Consider the following 26,463-nt stretch of genomic DNA (forward strand, 5'->3'; position numbering starts at 1 on the left):
TACATTCAATGAAAAATGCCAAGACAATGTGATTATTATTGAACATGTCTGGATGTACGGAAGTAAATAAGGCGGGGCTTTGTTTGTGAAATAACCGTCGTTCTGTCTTTGTAATAGTCAGGTGTAGCGGGTGAGAAACTACTGTACAATCTACCTCCGAAATGAAGGACCGCTTGGCCGATTTGACAGCCGTAAGTTTTTTTTTTTATTTACTGCACGTTCTTTTGATCTAAATGTATAGTTAAGGATTTTATCTCTAGGCTTACTTAGTTTCACTATCGTAAATACAACTTAACAACATGTACATACAGATGTGTCGTGTTTCGCCAGAATTGCCTAAATGCCTAATATCATGTTTTGTGTTAAAACAAAGCTTATGCTGAAGCTATAATGCTTGTGGTTTATACGATCAATTCGTTACGTTTCGCCTCACACACAAAAAAACTCCATCTGTCTCCGTGATAGTTTATATATATATATATATATATTTGACTGTCTGTAACAACCCTCTCCCGATTAGATCTGCTGTGACATCAGCGCTCCTGTGGAGTCCAATGCTTTTCTAGAGGAATTCCTCCCCAAGGTTGGTTTGTGAGTCTATTTCCTGTATGTATGTATGTATACATGTATGTATATGTATGTTTTTAAGTATCTATCTATCGGTCTGTCTGTCTGTCTTACTGTCTGTCTATATGTCTGTCTGTCTGCCTATGACCTCCAACTTTACAACATTCAGCATTTTTCTGGTCTTGGCAAACCTGAAGATCATATCATATCGTGTCAAATGTTAACAGGTGGATGAGGTTCAGAAAGGTATTGAAAGGATTTCCTACTGTGTGGGAGAAGTAAGGCTGAGGCATGGTACCATTTTGACAGAAATCAAACCACCGGACTGTGAGTACATTGCGCGTTGGTTTTGGGTTGTGTCTTTCAGTGTATTAACCAGGCAAACACATAACGTTCCCCTTACGTTAGCATATAGTTTCTTTTTGAGGGTTTTGGAAACCAATTACTAGCGTTCTAGAAACATTCTCTGTATGTTCTTATTTTATAACTATTAACTAACATTCCCAGAATGTTCTGGGAACCAAAACATTTTGGCTGGGAAGCAATTTGGTTTTATATTTGTATATCTGTATTTAACAAAAGAGTTCTGTGCTGTCACTTCTCTTTTATTCTTTTTGTTCCAATTCTTATTAACAGATTTAAGAGAGGAACTTGAGCAGTTTAACAGAGATATCAAAAAGACAGCAGATGTAATCCAGATTAAACTGAAAGGTGATTGCATGACATGTGATTTTTTTTATTTTTTTTTAACCTTGGTCCTGGAAAGCACGTGATGATATAATGGGATGATTTGACTTGCAAATACTGTAGCTCGATCATCTGTCCCAATGCTTTTATTTGTATTGGACAGTTTCCTCATCATTCCCTCATATTTTTAAATTTTTTAAATTAGACAATGTGTAAGCTACATTCCCACTTTTTCTTGAAGTAATGAAAACATCATCTGCTAAAACTGCCCCTATATCATTGAGTGCAAGCAGTGATCCCAGTTTTCCCAGTCACTGGCTTTGTCCTTAAGTAACAGTTAGTTAACAATAGATTGATGAATGTAAGTCATTTGTCACATATATTTTCTTTGCAATTAGGGAAACTCTTGTCATCACATTCACATTTATAAATGCATAATGCTTCATTGATTGTTCATATAGATTTGGAAGGAAGTTTTGCTCAGAATGTAAATGCAAATAGTGGCTCTGTGTACTGTCGCATCCTGAGAACTCAGGTGAGATGTGACAATCATCTTTTGTTATAAATTATATTTTCTCAACATTTCTAAAGTTGATGTGTGTGATTTTTGTCGATATCAAAACTGTTTAAAAAATGCAGTCAACTATAGTGAAGCTATTTGTAGGTTGATTTAACCTAAAAGTGTAACTAGGCTTTGTTTGTTTGAGAAGCCTGTCCAGCCCGAAACATCAACATTGTTTCTAATGGTGTGATTTTGGGCAGGACTATTTTTTTGTACAACCAATGGAAGACGGGAAGGAATCTGTTTGAAAACGGATTATTTTTGCAATTACACACTTCAGCTCTTAAACATATTTCTTTTGTTGCTTGTTTTGTTTTTCTTACTCTTTCTCTCATTTTATTAATTCATAGCACACAGTGCTTTCACTGAGGTTTGCAGAAATAATGAATATGTACAACCAAGAACTGATATCTTTCAGAAAAAGAAGTAAAGAACGGATCCAAAGACAGCTGGATATCAGTGAGTGAAATAAGACTACTTAACACAGAATTGTTTTAATTTTTTTTATACATTTTTGAATAACATCTGCTGTAGACGTAATGCAGACGTAGGGCTCCAAATGGTAAATGCAGTATAGCAATCAAAAAGATCCTTTAATTTCTCATTATATGTTAAAATCTGTCACATAATTCGAAACAACATAATTATACCATCAAATTATGAACCTTCTAATAAAGGTCTTGAGAAAAGCAAAAATGCAGTTTTCTTTTTCTTTGAAAGGTGGCAGAGTTGTCAGTGAAGAGGAGACTGAGGCTTTGCTGCAGAGTAACAACCCTTCTGTCTTTACCTCTGATGTAAGTTTCAAGGTTATGAGAACTACTTAAATTTTGCTCTTTTCCACGTATGCTCCCCCAAGTGTTAAGGTAACCATTTGTGCTTAGATGCTTTCTGACTCTTGCATCACATGGCAAGCACTGAACGAGATTGAGTCACGACATAAGGATATTCTCTGCCTGGAGGCCAGCATTCGAGAGCTGCATAACTTGTTTATGGATATTGTCGTGTTAGTGAACAGTCAGGTAAGCTGTCTGCAGACACCAAAGAATGATTGAAACAATGGTAGATCAAATATTTAATACATGGTTGAGGTACTTTCAGTGCAATATCTACAATGAAGATACTGAATCAGCATGATTTATGCATGTGTTTCATTCAAAGGGATAGTTCACCCAAAAATGAAAACTCTTTAATCATTTACTCACCCTTATTTTTTTTCCAAACCCGTATTACTTACTTTCCTCAGTGAAACACAAAAGCAGATGTTTGGCCGAATGTTAGCCTCAGTCACCATTCACTTTCATTGTATGGAAAAAAGATACAATGAAAGTGAAGGGTGACTGAGACACTTTTTGTGTTCCACAATGGACATAGCGGTGTTTCTGGTCTGTTACCTCATGCATTGAAGTTACATGAAGTAGTTTCATCATTTTTACAGGGTGAGATGGCAAACAACATAGCAAAGACTGTGATGAAAGCTGAAAACTATGTAGATCAAGGTAAAGGAAATATTGCAAATGCTGTGGTTTACAAGCATTCATGGCGAATAAGACTTCCTCCTCTCTGCAGTTCATTCAAGAGCAAAGCTAAACCAGTGACCAGTGACCTCTCTTGAAAACTTAACCGAGTGTCATGTAAAGTGCTCAAACTGTGGAACTTGCCTTGTTTGAATTTGATAATGTGTCCTGTGCAAATGACTTGTGATTCATACAGTGATTTATTCTGTATGCTCTAAAAAGCAGCAGTACCTTTGCCTTTCATAGCAGAATTCCCACCCTTTAGTTTTTGTTCTACTTCCTGAAATTTTGCTCATCAGATCTTTTTGATCTGTCTGACTTCCTCAACGTTTGTCTATTTCCAAACAAACATTCTTGGTGGTTTCCACCAATATAGTTAATCATTAAGCTTGCACTCAAATGGTAGACTAGCAGACTTTCTGATGCAATATATCAACAAATCAATATGTTACCTGTGGGTCTCAACGCAACAGCCAATTTGCAGTTGTTTTTTGTGTTGTTTTGTTGTAATTCTGTTATGTTTGTGAGTTGGTGACAATTGGTTTGGTTTTATTTGACCTAACGACTTTTGATTTAGACACTGGTCTGATAAAAGTATATTGGCAGCTTTTCTATTTCAAAATCCAAATTAAGGAATGGGTCAAATATTAACACGTCTTATATCTGCAGTCCTTGAAAATGTATGACATGTTTTCATTGCTTGCTAATGGTTTAATTAAATGAGAATGTTGCAGGGATATTGTAGAAACTGACTTGCAAGTGCTTTAAATAAAAGGTCAGACCACAATTTATTTGAAAGCAAACGATAGTCTGTTGGTTTATTGAGGTACTGTTCTGTTAACCCTTCTATTGTGTTCCGGTCAAAATTGACCAATTCACTCTTTCTTTTCTTTTCTGACAACTGTAGTTTATTTCATCCAGTTGGAATAAAATTCCATGACTTTGTTCACACAGGGCATTTGAACACTCACATTTGTTTTTAGATCATTTTCATGAAATTGTATTGGTTTTATTTCAATTTGTTACACCTGTGGTTTTCCCGATCTAAAGTGACCGTCCATTGGAAATTAATGGATTATGTGTTAATCCATTAATGTGTTCAATAAAGAAGTACAAAACCTGTCATAATTACTAAAAAAGATGTTGACAAAAAGATCTAATGCAATATCTTGGGATAATATACTGTATGCAATATGAGAGATGTATTAACAATCTTAGTGGACCGGCCATTTTTGACCGGGAACACAAAAAGATTTAGCAAGAACACAAAACAAGGGTTAAACCTGTCCAACTCCTCATCCCACACCCAAACATATACTGTATGCCCAGAAAAATACACAGGATGTGTAAAGATAATAATTCTTCAACCATGACTAAGGAAGAATCCCTCAGCAGGCAATGGTCTGTTGTTTCGAAATATAAGCCATCACTTGACTCACACCACGCTCATTACGCCATACGTGTTTATTATACTCCAAATATATGCATATCAACCATCTACAATATTATTTACAGCAATCCACAATACTTCTGTTCTATATATAGAAATGCCTGCAGTAAATTGTTTCCCATAACTTGAATGCCAATGTCTATGGTTTTCTAGTTCATTTCTTCATTGCTCATTTGGATTCATTCATTCAGTCCATCTTCACTCTCCTCTGCCATATGGTCACACAGCAAGAAGTGACTGGTGTGGAAGCGGCAGGAAGAGAAGAAGATTTACATGCATATTATATGTCTCTTTGCTCTGTTGTATTATTAGGTTGATTCTGTCTCATTTTGTGTAAATACAGTACACATCATAGAGGAGTACAGTCAGTCTCTAGCTCTCTCTCCCTCTGTCGCTTTCGTCCCTCACACTTGTCTTATTCCCACGTTGGAGCAAATGTCAAGGTCTTGCTCGCCCTCAACCTTCATGTAACAGTTAACTTGCCTAACAGAATTTAACAGAACACACAGTTCTGTTCTGCAGTGAACTGGGGCTGCTCTGAAAAAGGCCTTTAACCCTCAAGAAAGTACAAGAAGAAGAGAAGACCAGTAAACATTAAAGGTAAGGAAAGGTAAGATACATCTAAATTATTGCTTGAAAAAAAGCTACCTGCAAAGACAAAATAGTAAATGAGAATATATTGTTTAATATACAATAAACGGAACCATAAACATTCTGCATTCTTCCATGCATTATCTCTATTCACATTGGAAATGAAAAAGAAATGTTCATGCAATTATTCCATTGCTTTGGTATTTTAATAATAAAATAGTTTTGCCTATACATTTTATCTTTGTGGAGTGCAAGTCTTGCTTTTACAGAACTATAATTTTCATGTAATTTATTTGCAATATTATTCAGAGGTTTGTGTTCCCTTTTCTCCAACAAAGAAGAAAGCATAGAATAACCCTTATGTTAATTTGCAACTGTTTTTCGATGTTTTTAATCCTAATATTTTTCATGTATGTATCAAATACATAAATCAACAGTGTTATGTCAATTTAGGTAAAACCCATCCCTCGAGAATAGGCAAATAATAAATCGTTAACAAATTAAAAGGTTACATTTGTTAGCATTAGTTTACAATATTAGTTATAATAAACTAACAATGAACAATAATTTTACACCTGTTATTATTCTTGGTTAATGTTAATTCAACATATAGTAATACATTTTTAAAATCAAAAGTATATGCATTTATTAATGCACTATGAACTAACAATGAGCAATTAAATTGTTATTAAAAAGCATTAACAAAGATTAATAAATGCTGTAAAAATATATTGTTCATTGTTAGTTCATGATGCCTAAAGCAGTAATTTCAGTCATATTAACCGGCAGAAAGATTTAGCATGTTAATGTGGGTATGACATATTGATAGGATATTGGTCTTGGTGGACTAGATCTGCTACACTGCTGCTGCAGAGCAAGTACACTTGCTACTGCTAGAACATATGCAGGCATACTGATCTAGCATGTGGGCATGCTGCTGCACAATTAGACAAAACGCAAGACATGCTGCATTGAGCATGTAGCATATCTAGACCAGTGAACCTTGGGTGGAGGCGGGTTTCAGAGAAAAACTCTTGCAGTGTGCTGCAGTGAAACCGGCTAATCTACAAAACAGGGCTATTTCAATGTTAGACAAAGAGAGAGACATGGCTACCCGAAAACATGTCAAAGGACTAATCAGCTTACACCATGTGAGCCGATTGGCTTAACATGTCACATGTGAGTGAGCTGATTGGCTAACAGATAACAAGTTCAAAGAACTTGCGCCACATAAATTTACATGGCTGAACATCAGGTATGTTAAGGAATGGAACCTTATTGTAAAGTTTTACCAAAAAATCGAATCACTGTCTTTTCTTTAAAACGTGTTTTAGTTCATTTTAAGGTTGGTAAGAAATGCATATTAGTTTATGGATGTATTTAAACCTTTGGCTGTGTATGGCCTCATCACTCTGTGGGTCACCTGTCACCTCTAATTGATGCACACTGTGGTCGAGTCTGAGTGAGGTGACCCGTCAATCTCATTGCCACCTGTGGTCTGTTCTCAGTTTCTGTGAAAGTTTTGTCTGTGTTTATAGATTTGAATAAATCTGTTGAATAAATCAATGTTATAGATTTGAATTAATTCCCAGGCAGAGTGTGTACAAAGCGTAAACAGAGACTACACTATTTATTCATTTATTGTTTTTATAGGGCTTAATTTAATGTTGCACTCTATAATTTTTTTCTTCATTAAAAATGTTTTACTCCTAGAGAAATGAATAGTCATTTTGAAACATGTGTATAAATTATGACCACTCACATGAGATGAAGACTCCAGTCATATCAGTGACCCTATAAAGGCTGTTTTATTCTACTTGGAGAGGGTCCCCTCATGGGGCTGCCATGTTGGATTAATCATGGCTGACTTTCTAAAGTGGCATCGGTAATTGCAAACTATTTGGCATTTATCTTTGTAATGAGTTTTTGAGACACAGATTTAAAATGGACTGCAATAAGTGCACATTTTGTGAAAAATACATAAAATCATTACAACATTTATTTTATTCATGTAACTTTTAAAAAAGAGGGATGATCTTCATGATTGGATATTATTGAAAAATACAGTTCCTGACTTGGACTAAACAAGTATAAAATATATTTTTTTCTATAGGGAACCCTAGAGTTGAACTTGTGGTCAATACTATTGTGATTATGGCAAAATATTACAGTATATAGCCTACATTAGTGCAGGTTCTTTAAAAACAATAAATTTTTCTTACCATTTCAAAATGAGTTGGTGGTGTTTTATAAATCGTTAAAATGTATGCGATACGAAAATGCCCTTCAGTTATGCCATCTTTTAAGAGACTTCTTTGTTGATTAACCCCTTGGCTGTTTTTAATTTTTTTAATTTTATTTTTATGATTAATACTTTGTCTTTATTTTTCTTCTTGCTGATGCTGCTCAGTTTCTTTGTTTCTACAACATGTACATTTTTGTAAAGTCTATTTGTAATTTTGTAATGTTTAAAAAAAATTATTGATGCTACATCCATACCTCTAGGTGTCAGTGTAATTCCACGACGACATAATAATTACTGAGTGCACCTTTAAAGTATCAACTTAATAAGTAGCTACACAAGTAATTTACAGCAAAAATGTTGATATATGTTTATAAAAGAGTATTTTAGAATTGTTTTGACCAATGTCTTTTGTGTATACTGCATGTGTGTGTTTTTAGGAGATGGGAGGTCAAAGGATCGATGTGGAGCAGCTTCTCAGGCAGCCACAGACTGAGCTGCGGTTGATTCAGAAACAGCTGTCAATCATAGTAGCACGATATACCAGTCATGTCAGGGCCAAAGAGAAGGTGAGTGATATTCATGTAAATTGTCCAAAATTTACTTTTTCCAGTCTCCGTCTGGAAAGGTCTTTCACTAAAGCGTAATGATTTTAGTCTATAATCTTAGTCTATTTATGTTTATCCAACATACAATATCTCTTCTCTTCTGCCATACATTCCCTTGCATATGTTGTATATAACATATTTGTAATTTTATATTTACACACACACACACACACACACACACACACACATTGTGTCTTATTCTAAATCTACCGCATTTGTGGTTTAATGTTAATTTCCACAACAAAATAATTTCGACTTGTTCCTCCTTTTCTTAAAAAACAAACAAACAAAAGCAAAAATCTGGGTTGAGGCTCTTACAATGGAAGTAAACACAAGTTTTAACAGAAGAATGAATCTTTGTGCTTTTCTAAAATGATGAGCTTCAAATTTCTGCCTTTAAACCCCCCCAAAATTGTCCCCATTCACTTCCATTGTAAGTGCCTAACTGTAACTTTTTTTAAAGAAAATAATTTTTTGTGGTATTCAATATTATGACACAAATGCTGTTGATTGAGCTTAACTTGTACTGAACAGGGAATATTGCTTTAACGCAAGGAATATTTATCTCCTGTGTCGCCACATGATGTTATTGAGGAGGATGTCATTCTAGATAAAAATCTGAAGATACATTTTACACTGAGGTAAAAGTTGTTAAAAGGGACATCACTTACATCACTGAGAGCCAGAAAGGTTTGCTTGAGTTTATATATATATACATATATATATATATACTGGTGGCCAAAAGTTTGGAATAATATACAGATTTTGCTCTTATGGAAAGAAATTAGTACTTTTATTCACCAAAGTGGCATTTAACTGATCACAATGTATAGACAGGACATTAATAACATGAAAAATTACTATTACAATTTGAAAAAAATGTTCAGAACTTCTTAAACTACTTCAAAGAGTTCTCATCAAAAAATCCTCCATGTGCAGCAATGACATCTTTGCAGATCCTTGACATTCTAGCTGTCAGTTTGTCCAGATACTCAGGTGACATTTCACCCCACGCTTCCTGTTAGCACTTGCCATAGATGTGGCTGTCTTGTTGGGCACTTCTCACACACCTTACAGTCTAGCTGATCCCACAAAAGCTCAATGGGGTTAAGATCCATTACACTTTTTTCCAATTATCTGTTGTCCAATGTCTGTATTTCTTTGCCAACTCTAACCTTTTCTTTTTCTGTTTTAAAAGTGTATTTTTCTTTGCAATTCTTCCCATAAGGCCTGCACCCCAGAGTTTTCTCTTTACTTTTGTACATGAAACTGGTGTTGAGTGGGTAGAGTTCAATGAAGCTGTCAGCTGAGGACCAGTGGCGTATCCAGGACATTTTTACTGGGGTGGCCAAGATGTGGCACAGACCTAGTGTGGGGTGGCGATACTGGGAGTACATTTATGAATGGCACATGATCAAAATGGGTAAATATCGCATTGCTTTGCTTCAACATCTACACATGTAGAATAAATGAATTCTTAAACTCATGTTAGCATTCACTGAATTGTTTGTATTCAATATCAGACTGTTGTTTTGACATTTGACAGTTTTCTATTCCTGTTCTATTTCAACCTATTACAGTTTCTGGGAATCTCTGGTTATTTTAACATAACATCCAGTTTTAAATCAGTAATTGTTTAGGAAAAGTCAGTTACACATTTTTAAGAGCTATTCTCATTGTAGAGAATTAATCTGCGTATAACATCAGGTATAGTGTATAATCATATAAAGATACAAGTACAGGTGATAACTGATTGAGGCACAATTCAATCAATCATTCAATCAATTATTCATTCATTTATTAGCTATAACTGCACTGTCCAGCAGAAATATTGTTAAATTGGGTACAAATCAGTGTGTGAAATTGGCTACGAGGGCTTATAGGTGTCTGTCTGGAAACCCCAAAATTGCAGATTGAGCTCTGAATACAGTAAAAAACAAAACTCTATTTACAGTGTCTACTCAGGTTTATTTTCCACATGTTCTGATAGCTTCAATTACTTTGAATATTACCAAATAAAATAGTTAGTCAAATCATTTGCAGCATTTAAGTGCAATTTGCCCTGCCTCTGCATATTTAAAATGTCAAATAAGGTATAAAAACTTTGAAGATTTTGTTGGTCTGACTGACCAATAATACACATAAAGAGCTCATAAATAACTCATGTAAAGATTTAAAGTACAGTCACAGCACAAACCCTTCCATTTCACACACAGGTTAGCCATATATATAACTTTAGCTATTGAACATATACATCTGTAAAACGCTTTACACACCACCGTCATTAAATCAGAAAACATGGCATTTCATATTTCATGTCAATATAAAGATAACATGCTGAATGTGATGTAGGGTCTAGCTTACTCTTTAACCTAGCTACTGTAACAATGAAAAAATGTTTTCACATTCACATGGAAATTCGGGATAAATTAAACATTAGATTAGATGAACATACCTCTCAAATAACAGCTTTCTTTTTGACCACAAATCGACGTCGTCAACTCATTGGAAGTTGGAGGTAGATGCTAGCTCGTGTCAGCTTCGTGCTGCTGACCGACCATTATACTCCAGACCTGGCACCCGCTGCCCGCGACCTGCGGCACCTGCCTGGCCACCCGCGGCCTGCCCCTCCCCCCACTGATCAAAGATCAGCTCACACAGCTTCAGTCCCACCACTACTATAATGGTCAGAAATATAAAACTGACCCTGGGTCAGTGTGGCTCTAAATCAACAAATGACCTGAGATGTCATCTTTGATTGACAGGTGTTTCTATTGGTTCTTTGTTCTTGTGTTGATGAACATGATGAACTACCAATCAGTTCTGGGGTGGCCACAGGGTGGCCAATGAGATTTCAGGGGTGGCCCAGGCCACCACAGGCCACCCCCTAAAATCGCCACTGCTGAGGACGTGAGGTGTCTGTTTCTCTAACTAGAGACTCTGATGTACTTATCCTCTTGTTTAGTTGTACTTCTGGCCTTCCACATCTCTTTCTGTCCTTGTTAGAGCCAGTTGTCCTTTGTCTTTGAAGACTGTAGTGGACAGCTTTATATCTTCAGTTTTTGGTAATTTCAAGCATTGTATAGCCTTCATTCCTCAAAACAATGATTGACTGACAAGTTTCTAGAGATAGCTGTTTCTTTTTTGCCATTTTTGACCAAATATTGACCTTAAGACATGACAGTCTATTGCATACTGTGGCAACTCAAAAACAAACACAAAGACAATGTTAAGCATCATTTAATAAACCAAATAGCTTTCAGCAGTGTTTGATATAATGGCAAGTGCTTTTCTAGTACCAAGTTAGCAATTTAGCATGATTATGCAAGGATAAGTTGTTTGAGTGATGGCTGCTGGAAATGGGGCCTGTCTAGATTTGATAAAAAATGACTTTTTTCAAATAGTGATGGTGCTGTTTTTTACATCAGTAATGGCCTGACTATACTTTGTGAACAGTTGAATGCCACTTTGGTGAATTAAAGTACCAATTTCCTTTCGAAACAGCAAAATCTGTACATTATTCCAAATTTTCTGCCGCCAGTGTGTGTGTGTGTGTATGTGTGTGTGTATATATATATATGTGTGTGTGTGTGTGTGCGTGTGTGTGTTTAATTAGTTATTTATTTATTTTTTTTCACTGGAGTATATGTTTTGGCTAGCTATGTTTTTGGAATACCTTTTTATTTAAATAAAATATTGACACAATACTCAAACTTTTACTTATGTCATTTATAAATTTGCTGTGCTCTTTACACCTCAGCGGGTAAGTTGCTGTTTATTATCTCAAATATTTCTTGTAACAGTTATGGTTAGTGTACATAAGGTGGCGCCATCCTACTATATTTACAAACAGCATAGCGTCGTCATCTACCAATCAAAGTACAACTAACACACAAGACTGACCATGCCAGCCAATGGAGGGTGTGTTTGGGTAATGTGACGAAATGACAGGTTCTGCACGCAGACAGAAGGTGTGGTCGCAGTGGTCTGTCCTATCAGGATCATCTTGGAAGAGTGCAGGTCCGGTCTCCTCTCTCTTGAGAATGGCATCTTAAACGGATGCATTTGTAGAGGAGTGCCCCAGTGCAGGGGGAGGGGTAACAGAGGACAGTCAGCACTACATGAGCAGCTGGGGTTGCTTGGCAACAGAGCAGAGGAGACTGTAGCATATTGCGTATTGGGAATCTGTATCCTTTCATCTTTTCTTTTTTTCCCCCATCCGACAAGGCCTGTTTTCTCAGTGCGAAGAGTGGCTAATAGCCAGGATGTGCCTACCGCGCTGTCTAAGTAATCCCTCTTAATACCCCTGTGTGCATTCAAATCTGATGTAACTGTGTGATATTCAGTGAACTGAAGTTCCCCTGGTCTGGTTGCAGTCTGAATGGAGCAGAACGTCTTTGTTTTCCCTTTCTATTCCTTGGGATAACAAGAACAAATCACAGTAGGGTGAGATAGCAATATCAACATGTGTGTTTCCAGGTAACAAATGGAGAAATTGATGGGTTACACAATGAGGCAGAAGGATTGAATGCAGGGACCAAGGATGTAACAATATATTCAAGATTGGGGGAACCAAATATAATTTTTTAAAGGGATAGTTCACACAAATATTAAATTTGTGTCATCATTTACTCACCCTCAAATTGTTCCAAACCTATGTGACTGATGTTCTCTGTGGACCACAATGGGAGCTTTAAAGGGGTCATGAAATGGAGAATCAAATTTTCCTTGATATTTAGACATATAAGAGGTAACTGTACTATAAAAACATACTGTAAATTTCAGAACGCAAAACGTCCACCCCAGTCTAAAAAGAGCATTTATAGTTGCCACCCTGCTGAAACATCTCATTTTGAAATCTCTGTGTTAATGATGTCACAACACATTGCTCATTTCTATTTACACATCCCACAACATGCATCATAGCACCCTTGGCCCCGCCCACTGGCGCACAGTTCAAGTCCAGATGGAAGGCCTTGTGTAACACCAAAGGGGACCCATCTGGTCTATTTTTAATTATTTTGTATATAAACATCAACAACACAGACTCTTTGACCGCTGCCATGTATCTTGCCACTTTTAAAAGACGCAGTGTCAAGTTACAACTCTGAAATGGAGAAGCAGTTCTCTCATTCAGATTCTGCCTCTTGTTTATTTGTGCACAAATGCATCATGGACACGTTCTTTCGCCCATCTGCGCTATTTTTACATATTGGTGTATGTAAACATAGGACGTCTTTGATGTTGGATGTCTTCGATGATGGACGTCTTCGACCGTTTCGGTGTGTTTCCACCTCAGTGCGCCTTCAGTATGTATGTGCGTAATTTCACCGCTCTTTAGACTGTGTGTGCATTTTTTTCCAGCTCATGTCAGCACGAATTGCTTATGAACAGACAAAATACAATTCAAGCTTTGCAAATGAATTGTTATTGAAGGATGGGGCCGATTAATACACTTGAAAAACGTAAGTAAACAGTTTCATTTGTAGGGGGTGGCTGTGGCTCAGGTGGTAGAGCGGGTCAGCCACTAATCGCACTAATCGGTTGGCGGTTCGATTCCTGGCCCACCTGACTCCACATGCCGAAGTGTCCTTGGGCAAGACACTGAACCCTAAGTTGCTCCCAATGGCAGGCTAGCACCTTGCATGGCAGCTCTGCTGTCATTGATGTGTGTGTGAATGGGTGAATGAGTCACAGTGTAAAGCACTTTGGAATCGCTAAGGTTAAAAAAGGCGCTATATAAGTGCAGACCATTTACCATTTTACCATTCATGAATATTTCAAATACCATGACAGTTTTATAGTTTATGGTGCTGAGTGTTAACAGTTGTGCTTGAGATGAACAGTTTAATATATTCAGATGCAATGTGTATGTGTGTTATGTATAAACTCTGCAATTTTGTTTTATAATGTTGAAGCTCATTCGATTGAGTTTGCAGAATTTGAGGGGCTGCATGATGTTAGCCAATCATAACAGTGAGCGTTTACGTTGAAGTTTTAAGGAGGCGCTTAGGCCAAAACCGAATGTTTCAGACAGAGGGCCAAAAACAGGGTTGAAAATGATCATATATTACTAAATTGTGACTGTTTTGGTGCAAAAAAACAAACAAAAAAACTTTGGATTAGCCACGCCCCCTCTTTCCAAAACCTGAAATCCAAAGACACCAAAATGAGCTTTATTGAGAGCAGAAATGGGTGTTAAAACAACAATAGTAAAATAGCGTCCACAACTGACAATTGTTATGAACAACATGACATTAAAATGCATTACGGCTCAATATTTCACTGCAACTTCAATACTATGAGACCGTGAAAAATGATTGACTGGCGGACACTTTTTTGTTTGCTGTTTACAAAGTCTAGAGCTGTCACAGAGACCGGTGAGATATCTCAAGGCACTTATTTCATTAATAACTTTCTGAGAGTAGGACCTTTTTTTTTTTTTTTTTGTAAATGGCTTACAGCAATTTTAAGCTCATTTGACAGCATTTGTGGTATTATGTTGTTTTCCACAAAAATTTAGTTTGACTTTAAAAAAGCAAAAATCTGGGTTACAGTGAGACACTTACAATGGAAGTGAATGAGGCCAATCTGTAAACATTAAAATGCTCACTTTTTCAAAAGTATAGCCACAAGACGTAAACAATATGCATATGATAATATGATTTGGCAATATGATTTTAGCGTGATAAAATTGCTTACTGGCCTTTTCTGTGTAAAGTTATGTCCAATTTTACAACTTCATTGCCATGATGATGTAACAGCCATAAACCCTGTAATCCTGCATAAACAACGATTTAAACAACTTAACAGCTCAAATAATTCATAAGTTTTAACAGAAAAATGAATGTAAGTGCTTTTACAAAATTATAAGCCTTACATTTCTGCTTAAACCCTCTAAAAATTGGTCCCAATCACTTCCATTGTAAGTACTTCAACCATGTTTTTTTTGTTGCTTTTTTTAAAGAAAAGGAGGGACGAGTCAAAATGATTTTTTGTGGTAATCAACATAATGCCACAAATGTATTGAATCCGGAATATTCCTTGAAGGGCTGAATTTTAGAGACAAACAACCTCAGTCACCATTCACTTATTGTATAAAAAAGCGATGCAATGAAAGTGAATGGTGACTGAGACTAACATTTTGCATAACATCACATTTTGTGTTCCACATAGAAAAGAAGAAATGTTTTTATTTTTTGGGTGAACTATCTGCATGGTCCTTAAAATTCCTATTGGTAGATCACTGATTTTGCATATCCCTATTGTGGTTACAGTCCTGCCAAAGCCACAGTGGTCACAGTATATGAAAAGAAACAGGTCTGAATCAGGTCCCTCCACTGGAAATAAGAAATATTGTGTGGGGAAGGTCAGGAGTCAGGCATTAAGGTGTAAGAAAGGCCATGCATGAAAAAGGAAAATGATTTACACATCAGTGATGGAAGTGGCTCTCCACTTCATTGCACTCCATATGTGAGTGCAAGACAGAGAGATGGAGAGAGAGAGACTGTGTGTGCACAATGTATGAGAGTGCAAGACCGCCTACCAGGGAGCATGCGCATTCTTTATGAGCATGTGTGAGACAGAGAGAGAGTTAGAGTAAGCGAAAAAGAGAACGCACAGTTCTGTTGCACCAATCTCATTGAGCCTGGAGATGCTCTCACGCTGTCTTGTCTCCAATTCCAGCTGAGAGCTTCTGCAGCGACACGAATGCATGCACGCCCACAAGCCACACACAAACACACACTACAGACGTGTCGTCACTGCCTCAGTCCCTGCCACTCCTGGCAGCCGGTTTTATTACGGAGTGGTAGCGTTGAGGAAGAGAGAGACAGAGAGGGGGAAGCGGCTATCTCTAAGGTACAGTAAATGCACACACACGCACACAAACACATCATGTTTAATATGAATGAGGTAGCAGCTAATGTGTGTATAATACCGTGCTGTTGCACCTACACGTCGCCCCTCCTTGGCTCAGAACAGAGCATGGTCTGGTATACTGGATTGCAAGGAGAGCATCTTACAGGATATGGTGTGATCCAGATGTATAGAGAGACATTTAACCCAGCAGCATCTGGAGTCAGGTGGTGGATTGTGAATGTCTTGTTGCTTAGTGCTACTGCTTACAGGAAGTTTGTATGCTGCAGACACCTTATACATGAACAACTTGAGGATATGAGTTGTGCAGAAAGGTGTGTGTAGATTATGGGGGGTTTATGTGTGGACATCAAAGAACATAGCTGGTCAAGGTCACGGTTAGGTGTAAAGGAACTCTAATCCAGTGGTTCCCAACTGATAGGTTGTGACCCAATTGATTGCATGTCTGTTTTGAAAGGGTTGGTGGAAAGCAGGTAAAAGACAATCCTAAATGCAAATAATATAATTCAACTAATCACATCATTGTATTTATCATGGTCAGCAAAATAGGCAACTTTTAAAAGGGACTAGAAAATGCTTCCCATACTGTTTCTCTTGTTGTTGAAGTCAATGGATGTGCGTCTAGTCAAATTCTACAATATTTTGGCACACATTTTTCCAGTGTTGGGGAAGCTCCTTTCAAACTGTAGCTTTCCAAGCTACAAAATTCCCATAACTTAAAGTAGTTAAACTACAATCAAGCTACATGTTTTAAAGTTAGCTACAATACAAGTTTCTACAAAAAGTAGCTTATTACATACAAGCTATTTAAAGAAGAATGTTTTTAAAATAAATACAATCAGATTATATTATTTAGTTCTTATTGAAATTACATATATCCACTAATTGAGCACTTTATTAGAACACCTGTACACCTACATATTCATGCAATTATCTAATCAGCCAATCATGTGGCAGCAGTGCAAAGCATAAAATCATAAAGATACGGGTCAGGATCTTCAGTTCATGTTCACATCAACCATCAGAATGGGGAAAAAATATGATCACAGTGATTTCGACAATGGCATGATTGTTGGTGCTAGACGGGCTAGTTTGAGTATTTCTGTAACTGCTGATCTCCTGTGATTTTAATGCACAACATTCTCTAGAGTTTACTCCAAATGGTGAAAAACAAAAAACAAAACAAAAAACATCCAGTGAGTGTCAGTTCTGCGGACGGAAATGCCTTGTTGTTGAAAGAGGTCAACGGAGAATGGCCATACTGGGTCGATCTGACAGAAAGGCTACAGTAACTCAGATAACCACTCTGTACAATTGTAGTGAGCAGAATAGCATCTCAGAATGCACAACACGTCGAACCTTGAGGTGGATGGGCTACAACAGCAGAAGACTACATCTTGAACTTTATAGAACTATAGTGTTCCTAATAAAGTTCTCAGTGACAGTGAGTGTATATATTTGGGTTACAACATTAATTGACCATATAAATTTATACTTGATATAAACTAATAAAACTAGAAAACACCCTTTTTATATAACTGAGTCGAAATAGAGTGATAAACACAGCAATTAACTATATATTTCGCTTCAAAAAAGAAGACAGTGACTTCTGGCAAAGTACCATGAGTGAATAATTTACTACATTTATGTGAACTAGTTTATTTACTTGAATTGCTGAACAAACCAACTGACTAAAATTAATTGAGTTCCCAGCACTAAATATTACATGAACTGTCTGAAAGAACCAATTCACTTCAATGATTTGGATTTCCCAGCGCTGCATATGAGAAGACGGTTTAGGTGAGCGCATTTGATTAGTTGGCATATGTTGACAGATACGCACAAAGACATTGCTTGACATGCCCTCTTCCTCGAAAACCATGAACAAAACAATGCAAAATATGTCTCAAACTACAATTAATTCGTGTTATGGGTTTCATACTGTGTTGGGTCATCCCTTCCTTACTTCAATAACCAGCATAGTTGATCTCTGTTGTTTATTGAATGCTGGTCTACAAAATGAGATGCTGGTGGGCTTGTGTTCCAACAAGGCTTTTTGACTTAAACAAGACTTCCTTGGCTAACCAGCATTAGCAGAAAAACCATACTGGTAGACCAGCTTCACCAGCATTGTTATGCTGGTTCATCAGCTAAAGCAGCTCTAAACCATCACTAAACCAGCCAGGTCTAGCATGGAAATTGTTAAGTTGGTATTTTCAGCAGGGTTGATGTCCGACGTAAAAGCTGGGTCCTGAAGCAAAACCAGTTGAGAACCACTGCTCTAAACAACAGTGTCATTTACACATTACATATGTGTCCGTGTGTATGGACTGGGGCCATTTTTTAATTCCTAGTACAGTCACCCTGTTCTCAGGACTGAAGATGCACTGCTGGAGTGAGAAGTCTCCTTTCAGTTCATTTTCCAAATTAATCCTGCCACTATGCAGTTCTATTTGTAAATGGATGTTTCTCTTTGTGTGGTGGGCTGATGTCCTGCTTGATTTGTTGGCCTAATGGCTAATTAGCTCCCTGCTTAATGCCTCTGTCCTGCATGGAGGCTTTTGACTTGTTAGATGATAAATTGGAGAGATATTGAGCTATGTGGTTAGCCAATCCGTGTTCCTGTAGCTATGCTGGCCGAAGTTGGGCTGGGTTGGTACTGGTGGGGCAGTAGGTTGACTGGCTGTGACTGAGTCTGCTAATGTAGTGTGGCATGCAAGCCAGCTGGAGACCTGGCAGACACACAGCCTTGCGATTGGTAGTATTACCACTCTGACACAACAGACTGTTTTCTGAGATTATGTAAGATCCCTCAGTAAAATACACAGACACACATGCTCACAAAAAAACAGAAGGGGGAGCTTTGAAACATGGATGAGCGCTGTGTGTGATTGGGAACTGTTGGGTTTTTGGCATAGATAGTACAGACCAAAAGGCCTGCAGTTGATTTAAAGAAATAGTTCACCCAAAAATTAAAATTCTCTCATCATTTACTTACCCTCATGCCATCCCAGATGTGACTTTTTTTCTTCTGCAGAACACAAACAAAGATTTTTAGAAAAATTTCTCAGCTCTGTAGGTCAATGCAAGTCAAATGTGAAGCTCCAAAAAGCACATAAAGGCAGCATAAAAGTAATCTATACGACTCCAGTGGTTTAATCCATGTCTTCTGAAACGATCCAACTGGTTTGTGTTGAGAACAGACCATAATATAACTCTACATCTGCAGTATCCTTGCCGATCATGATTTCTAGATTGATTACACTTCCTAGCGCCATCTCTGCGCATGCGCAAAGCGCTAGGAAGTGTAATAAAGTCCAGTAATCCCATAATTTTCTTTGTTTAACATTCAAATTTTTTTTTTGCCCCTTTGAAACTGAACTTCAGAAATTTTCCATCTTGACAAAGTATTTGGGATTTTCTTTAATTTCAGGACAAAGGAAATGTGTTTTTTAAGCTTTACAATAAGCTGGTAACTGCGTGTTATGAGCTGTTCATCATAAATGGCTTTGAGGGAAAAGGGTTTGATGGAGAAATGGTGAGAAATATATAATGAGAATTAGAACAATTTTATTTTATTATGTTGTCTAGAGTGACGTGACAAATCTTTGCTATATCTTACTTTCAAAGTAGGCAACTATTACAAAGTGATGCTTCTTAGGTAACAGCCAAGTAATGGAGTTTTGTTACCATGTGCTCAACATCTAGCACTAGCAGAAAGTATCTGAGATGACTAATGCAGAGAAAGATAAACTGAGCAGGCAGTTCCCATGAGTCAGTACTTTCTAGTCACAGGCTAATATTATGAGCTCACAGCATGAACTGTCCAGATACTGTAGCACCTGCTGCTGATGTCATACCGGTAACAAACAATACACATCTATATAGTGGACACAGTGGTTCACAGCTTTGATTGGACATTGAAAACCTTGATTGATCTTACTTATCTGTATTCTTTTGCCTGATACACAAAATGTACAACATTGTCTGCACTGCTGAGAATAAAATGGTCTTGAATTCTGTGGTACATATGGTAACATCTGACATTTATCGTGGTTCAGTGTTACATAGCAATAATACAATGAATAACTGTGCAATGCTTTTCTGTAATGTCCCACAAAGTCTAAAAACAGATGTAATGCAATTATCTTGACCCTTAAAACACTAATAAAATCACTTAGCGAGCTCAGACTTCGTGGCGAATTTCTTATTGGAACAGGAAGTTTGGCCAGGACATATTGAAAGGCTCTTCCCCTAGCTTTTAATTTTGAAGGTGTTATTGGGGGAGGGGCATTGTCTTTTAAGAGCATTTGACTGGACAAAAGTCTGTGTAGTGCAAGATGAGTCATCAACATTTTTGGTCTGTTTCCCCTGAAGAGAAACACTGGATATTTTAAATGCTAAAGGCAAAATTTTCAAAACTAATAAACATAGACTAAAAGCCACAAAATTCACATATAAAAGCATTGAATTTTGGTATTAAACTTGAAACTATTCAGCTCAGTCATTATAATGTATTAATGCTATTTAAATTTAATAACACATTCACTATTCATTTCTCTTTAAACATACAGTCAGCACTGTAACAAATAGATTTTACTCTTAACAAGCAATATCTTGAAAGGTGAAGAGTAAAACACCAGAAATGTATGGCAACAGAGTTCTCTTTGTGAACACTTCTTGCTATTGTCGGAGAGACATTATGTGAAGGTGATAATAATGGACATGGGGGATGGTTTGGTTTGGCATAAGATCCCTTCCAAGGCAGAGGTTCAGTTTCATTGCAGCACTCTACAGTATGTGCTGGTGTTCCTGTTCAGCACGGATCAGGAAGTATTAGTGAAAATTAATAAACACTCAATAAACTGGGCGTGATTAGAAGTGGAGGAAGAAGTGTTAGCTGTTAAATGTACAATTAACATCACAAACATTGATTTTAGCTAGAAAGTGAAGTCATGAAATTGCTTCCACAGTATAAATACACTACATGGCTAAAAGTACTGTATGTTTGGACACCCCTTTGCAATTAATGTGTTTGGCACTTTCAGTTGTAACTATTACTAACAGACATTGTTCTGTACAGTAGAATCAAGCATTTAGCCATGCAATCTCATTAGATATACATTTTTAGTAGAAAGAGGTGTACCTTTGTTTGTTCCAGCATGGCAGTGTCCTTGGGCACAAAGTAAGGTCCATAAAGAAATGGTTTACTGAGTCTGGTATGGTAGAACTTGACTCTAGACCTGGGGCTGGTTGCACCAGCTATACGTATGTTACAGCTTAGCCTAGTTGTGGTTTAAATGGGCACTAAGTCACAATTTATTCACTACTAAATATTTGAGCATTGCACCATTAAACTTAGGTAGGATGTAACCCTACGTATAAACTAAATATTTACGGAAGCCTCTGACCAGGAGTAACGGATGGAATAAAAAAGCAGACTGATATTTTATGACATCAATGAGCTCATGTTTTGCGTGACAGTCTTCAATCCTTTCGACATACAGTATGATGTTGACATTTACACTCGTTTACATTTACGAGAGAGCAAAAAAACAACTTACTTTTAAGCAGCTCTTCAGCATGAAACTGATCAAACGGTACAGTTTTCAGGATGTCGCCCGGTGTCAAGTTTCAAAACATTCAGTATATATATATATAATATTAAAATGAATATTTAGACAGGGCAAATAGACTATTTATCAAATCTACCTTTATTACGTATCGTATTTTAATGGGGATATAATTTAATACAGCTGACAGTTATGTGAGCAAACAAGGTTTGAACATCAAGCGTAACAAGATCAAACTGAAATTCACAGTTTTTTAATACTTATATGTACAAATTTGAAAACTGCTTATTAGATTAATATGGGTAAACGTTATATTATGCGACTACGCATTACGGAGAGCTTACGACCTACTAGTTAAGTCTTGCCTTAAAAACAGGTGGTGCATCCAAATTAAGCACTGAATTAGTTACAAACCTACTAGTAGTTACTAAGCCCTTGGTGTGAACTTTACGTCCCAACTTATGTGAGACCTTACGCACAGCTGATGCAACCCTACCCAGAACCCTATTGAACTTTGGGATAAATTGGAATGCCAACTGCAAGCCAGACTGCAGTCAAGTTCCTTCCAACATCCCAGAAGAATGAAAGCTGTTATAGTGTAACACCAAAAGGAAGACTAACACCTTAATGCCCATGATTTTGAAATAAAATATTCGATAAGCACATATGGGTGTGGTATTTAGGTGTACACATACTTTTGGCCATGTAGTGTATATTCGTGCATCTCCTACTGAAACTGTGTTCATCCTTAAAGCTTGCTGAGTAAGTCACCACTCTCTCTGTCTGCCCTCTTCCCCTGCAGCTGAAACAGGAGGCTTTACCTCTGCACCTGGCCGCTCACACGTCCCACCATGTGAATCGCTGTCGCCTCCTAGAGGAGAAGAACAGATGTCTGAAACATAAGCAGAGATCCCTGGTAAGTCAGTCTTCTTCTTTACTTTATTTGATGTGTAGTAGGTAAAAATCACACTTGTGAATTCCAGCATACTGTCTTAAACGTATCTGCCCTAGTTTCAATCAGCCAGACCTTTGACTAAATGGCAAAAGGTCTAGTTCATATTACAGCTTATTTTGACCAAGACCCAGCCGCTTAGACAGGAAGAGCCATCTGACTGACATTTAAAGTGATCAATCACCGCTTGTTTTGTTTCTACATGTCATTAATGAGTGAAGTTATCTGAGGTATACCATAATAATAGACCACCATGGGACATTTTAAATAATGGCACGGCAGTTTTCATGAACAGTTGTACAGAGAACATACAGAAAAAATAGCAAACAGTGCCCATGTGTTCCTACTCCCAGAAATTTCATAAAACCAGCCAATCAGATTAGTGCTTGATATATCGCGGAAGTGCTTTTCAGTTTTTGTGCAATATGCCGAAGAGGGTCAGTGAACAGACTTTGGGTTGTCTGTGGGTGTGCCGTCTGAGGCTAAGACTACTTTTGGCGTGATGTGTGTTCTGGAAGTTGTTCTGCAGACCTTTGAGATAAAATATACAGGAAGTCCCTAAAGTGTCTACAGAGCTGTTGCTCTGACAACCAGCCCACTGGTGAGGGAGGACATGTTGGTAATGGAAAACTGACAGACTGGTCATAATTTTTTGGCTCATCAGTGTATAATGGCTTTTGTTACAAGCCTCAGTTGCAACAGATCAATTTCTTCCCACTGAATGGAGATGGGAAGTGACATGCACAAATTTAACTGAGCTTGAGCACTGTTGAGAAAGTTTGCCCTCTACAACACACTTTAGAACCGTACAGGAACTGCAGCAGGTGCATAACATGCAGGATGTTAAAATAGTACTTTTGTGACTTTTACTCCATGTCTGTTAGCTTTAAAGCTGATGTATTTGCTAGCGTATTTCTAAATTTGTCAAAACGAACTTTTAGCAGATCTACACATTTCAAATGTACAGTCTTTCTCTTTAGGAAAATTGAACAAGAATATTGATGACTCATCTTGCACTCAGTGGTGTATACAAATCTTTGTCCAATACAATGCTCTCTTGACTGGGAATGTCTCTACCCTTAATACCAGTAGAAAATGAAGTTTCCAGGTTGTGACATGCATTAAAGACTATAGATGAAGTTACTGTTTACAAATAAACAAACCCACCTCACTGCCACTTTTAGGTTCTTTTGGCAGCCAGAAAAGAGCTGCGTTCAATGGGCGCTTCGCACAAATTGCGCTGAAAGTACACCCTGTTTCCTTCAGATTATTGGAGATTTGGGCTTCTTTAAATTTCCATCAGGATCGTTGGATTAGGAAAAACTCAGGATTTGACATAAATCATGAAATTTCATGGATCACCGTCATTATTATCGCATCTCCTCAATTATTAAGATTTGAACTTTTTATGATGAAACTCTGGTCTCAAATGGCTGTTTTAAATGTCCAAAGTGCAATCGCTGTGACAGATATGAGGTCAAATATGATATAAGAATGATCGTAGATTAACAAAACCCATGGAAGGCCTAACAGGAAGAACAGGACCCTGTCTCCACTATCGCAGTGCATACTGTTTGTGAAAGGATATGAGAATAAAAATAACGTCATGCTGCTAAATATTTTGAATGCCTGAAGTAATAATTGTTAAAAGGCTGTTATAAAGTGAACATGGAATATGATAATATTAAAGTCAAATAGTATTATTAATGTACAGTATGTGGGTTAATAATTTAAGCAGTAAAGATGAATATTGTATGTTTGATGGTAGTTTTTATTTACACAGTATATGCCACATTTAGAAGAAGCCTTTATTTTTTTTGTCACACATTATACATTTGGAACATATACAGTGAAATTGTTTTTTTTTTGCATATCCCAGCTAAGCTGGGGTCAGAGTGCAGGGTCAGCCATGATACAGTGCCCCTGGAGCAGATAGGGTCAGGGGCCTTGCTCAAGGGCCCAACAGTGGCATCTTGGTGGTGCTGGGGCTTGAACACCTGGCCTTCTGGTCAGTAACCCAGAGCCTTAACCGCTGAGCCATCACTGCCCCCTTTATCAGACTTTAGAAGTGTGTGAAGCATGTGAGCATGTATATTCATCAACTTTACATGTTACATGTCTGACATAATCATTAGGCTTGGGATCGATGCATTTTTCACACATCGATAGTCGGAAGATTTTCCCGATGAGTATCGATATATATCAGGATTTTTTTCCCCCAGATATAAATAAGGCTGCTTGTTGCACAATATTCTTTGTCTTTTCAAACATATTTCTCTACACAACTTTGGTAAAGTATGAGCGGCAGGGTAAATTAAAAGGGTTAGCCCACCGGGCGCATCTGGTGGAAGCCATGGTGCATTTTAAAATTCGAAACAATTATGTTTTATTACATTGTGCACCGCCACTGATAAACGATGAGCCACAACTCCAGAGGCTGCATATTTAGCAGCGCTACTGAATGCAACTCGCTTAGCTTTCCATTAAATTTGGCCCAAATCATTATCAAAGGACAAAGATTATTTATTCTAGCCATCACTGTATGAAACTGTGCATATGTATCTTTCATACAGCCAACACAATGTATTTTCATTTACTAGTATGCCTTTTTTTGTGGTTTGACAGCTTAAATGAAACGTATTCAGTGCTACACACAGATCAATTTCATAATAAACGTCACCATTTCTAATTGTCCAGTTTGCGCAGTTACACAAGTTGCATACGTTAACCTACAAACTCATCAACGTCACAACTTTCATTTTTGAAGAAGTACAACAACCTTTGTAACTTTTGTGTGTATAGTGATCCACCACAGCCTAGTTTGGACTGCTGCTGTGCCTTTCCTACCGGCGACCGGCTTCAGTAAATGTTATATTTCCCCCTTGTGGTTTCCCAAACCTATTACGCATTGAAAAGCACACAAATTAGGCTTCTAATTTAAATGTCGGCTAATGTTAATATATTGATGCCTCAAAAATATACAGATGAAATAACGTGCCAATCAATAATCGATAGATCGATATTTTATGACATCCCTCATAATCATACAGGCCTATTGAATTAAGCTAAAACTTGTCTTTCCGATAATTCAGAAAGAACCTAGAAATATTTCTTTAATTTAAACCACAGTTATCCCTTTATAAAGACTTCTCTTTTTTTTCCATTTTTGTCCCCTTTTCTCCCAATTTGGAATGCCCAATTCCCACTACTTAGTAGGTCCTCGTGGTGGCGCGGTTACTCACCTCAATCCAGGAGGCAGAGGACAAGTCGCAGTTGCCTCCGCTTCTGAGACAGTCAATCCACGCATTTTATCATGTGGCTCGTTGTGTGTGATACCGCGGAGACTCCCAGCATGTGGAGGCTCATGCTACTCTCCGCGATCCATGCACAATTTGCCATGCACCCCATTAAGAATGAGAACCACTAAGGAGGTTACCCCATGTGACTCTACCCTCCCTAGCAACCGGGCCAATTTGGTTGCTTAGGAGACCTGGCTGGAGTCACTCAGCATGCCCTGGATTCAAACTCACGACTCCAGGGGTGGTAATCAGCATCAGTACTCGCTGAGCTACCCAGGTCCCAGTTATAATTACTTTTTTTAACATCAAGTAACATTATTACTTTATATAAATAATTAAAGGATTATTAAAACTGCAGTGCTGCCCATATCCACCATTGAAATCTGCTGCTCAAAAGAACCTGGAAGTACAGTTGCCTGCAGTGTGATGTCAGAGTAATTTCATCTATTGGCTTAGAAAAACATCCTGTTTTAAAATAGGAAATACATTAGCACATGAAAGAAAACTGCTCGTCAAGACATTTGATGGGGTCTTTAAATC

At 37.5% G+C, this 26,463-nt stretch overlaps 2 protein-coding genes across 9 annotated transcripts in view; both read left to right on the top strand.

Annotated features, from left to right (window-relative positions):
* The first annotated feature begins 10 nt into the window (after window positions 1–10).
* On the top strand, window positions 11–4,409 carry LOC127428951 (syntaxin-2-like). Its single transcript, XM_051677650.1, has 9 exons — window positions 11–191; window positions 521–583; window positions 795–894; window positions 1,204–1,278; window positions 1,716–1,789; window positions 2,167–2,275; window positions 2,537–2,610; window positions 2,698–2,835; window positions 3,252–4,409. The coding sequence occupies exons 1-9, from the start codon at window positions 162–164 to the stop codon at window positions 3,426–3,428; spliced, it is 840 nt and encodes a 279-aa protein (XP_051533610.1). The 5' UTR covers window positions 11–161; the 3' UTR covers window positions 3,429–4,409.
* A 3,060-nt stretch (window positions 4,410–7,469) lies between these two features.
* Window positions 7,470–26,463, top strand: part of LOC127429103 (RIMS-binding protein 2-like) — a 117,274-nt gene continuing 98,280 nt past the window's right edge. For 7 of the 8 annotated variants that reach the window (XR_007895230.1, XR_007895229.1, XM_051677898.1 and 4 more), the window contains exons 1-2: window positions 15,859–16,081; window positions 22,475–22,588. Coding sequence is in view for 6 of the 8 variants with exons in the window: in XM_051677898.1 (XP_051533858.1) it covers window positions 15,932–16,081; window positions 22,475–22,588 (264 nt within the window). In the remaining 2 variants the exon portion in view is untranslated. Of the gene's footprint in view, window positions 8,183–15,858; window positions 16,082–22,474; window positions 22,589–26,463 lie in introns of those variants that run through there. The other variant, XM_051677901.1, reaches the window with a different exon arrangement.

The sequence above is a fragment of the Myxocyprinus asiaticus genome, chromosome 38 (genome assembly GCF_019703515.2).
Source record: "Myxocyprinus asiaticus isolate MX2 ecotype Aquarium Trade chromosome 38, UBuf_Myxa_2, whole genome shotgun sequence".
NCBI classification, from domain to species: domain Eukaryota; kingdom Metazoa; phylum Chordata; class Actinopteri; order Cypriniformes; family Catostomidae; genus Myxocyprinus; species Myxocyprinus asiaticus.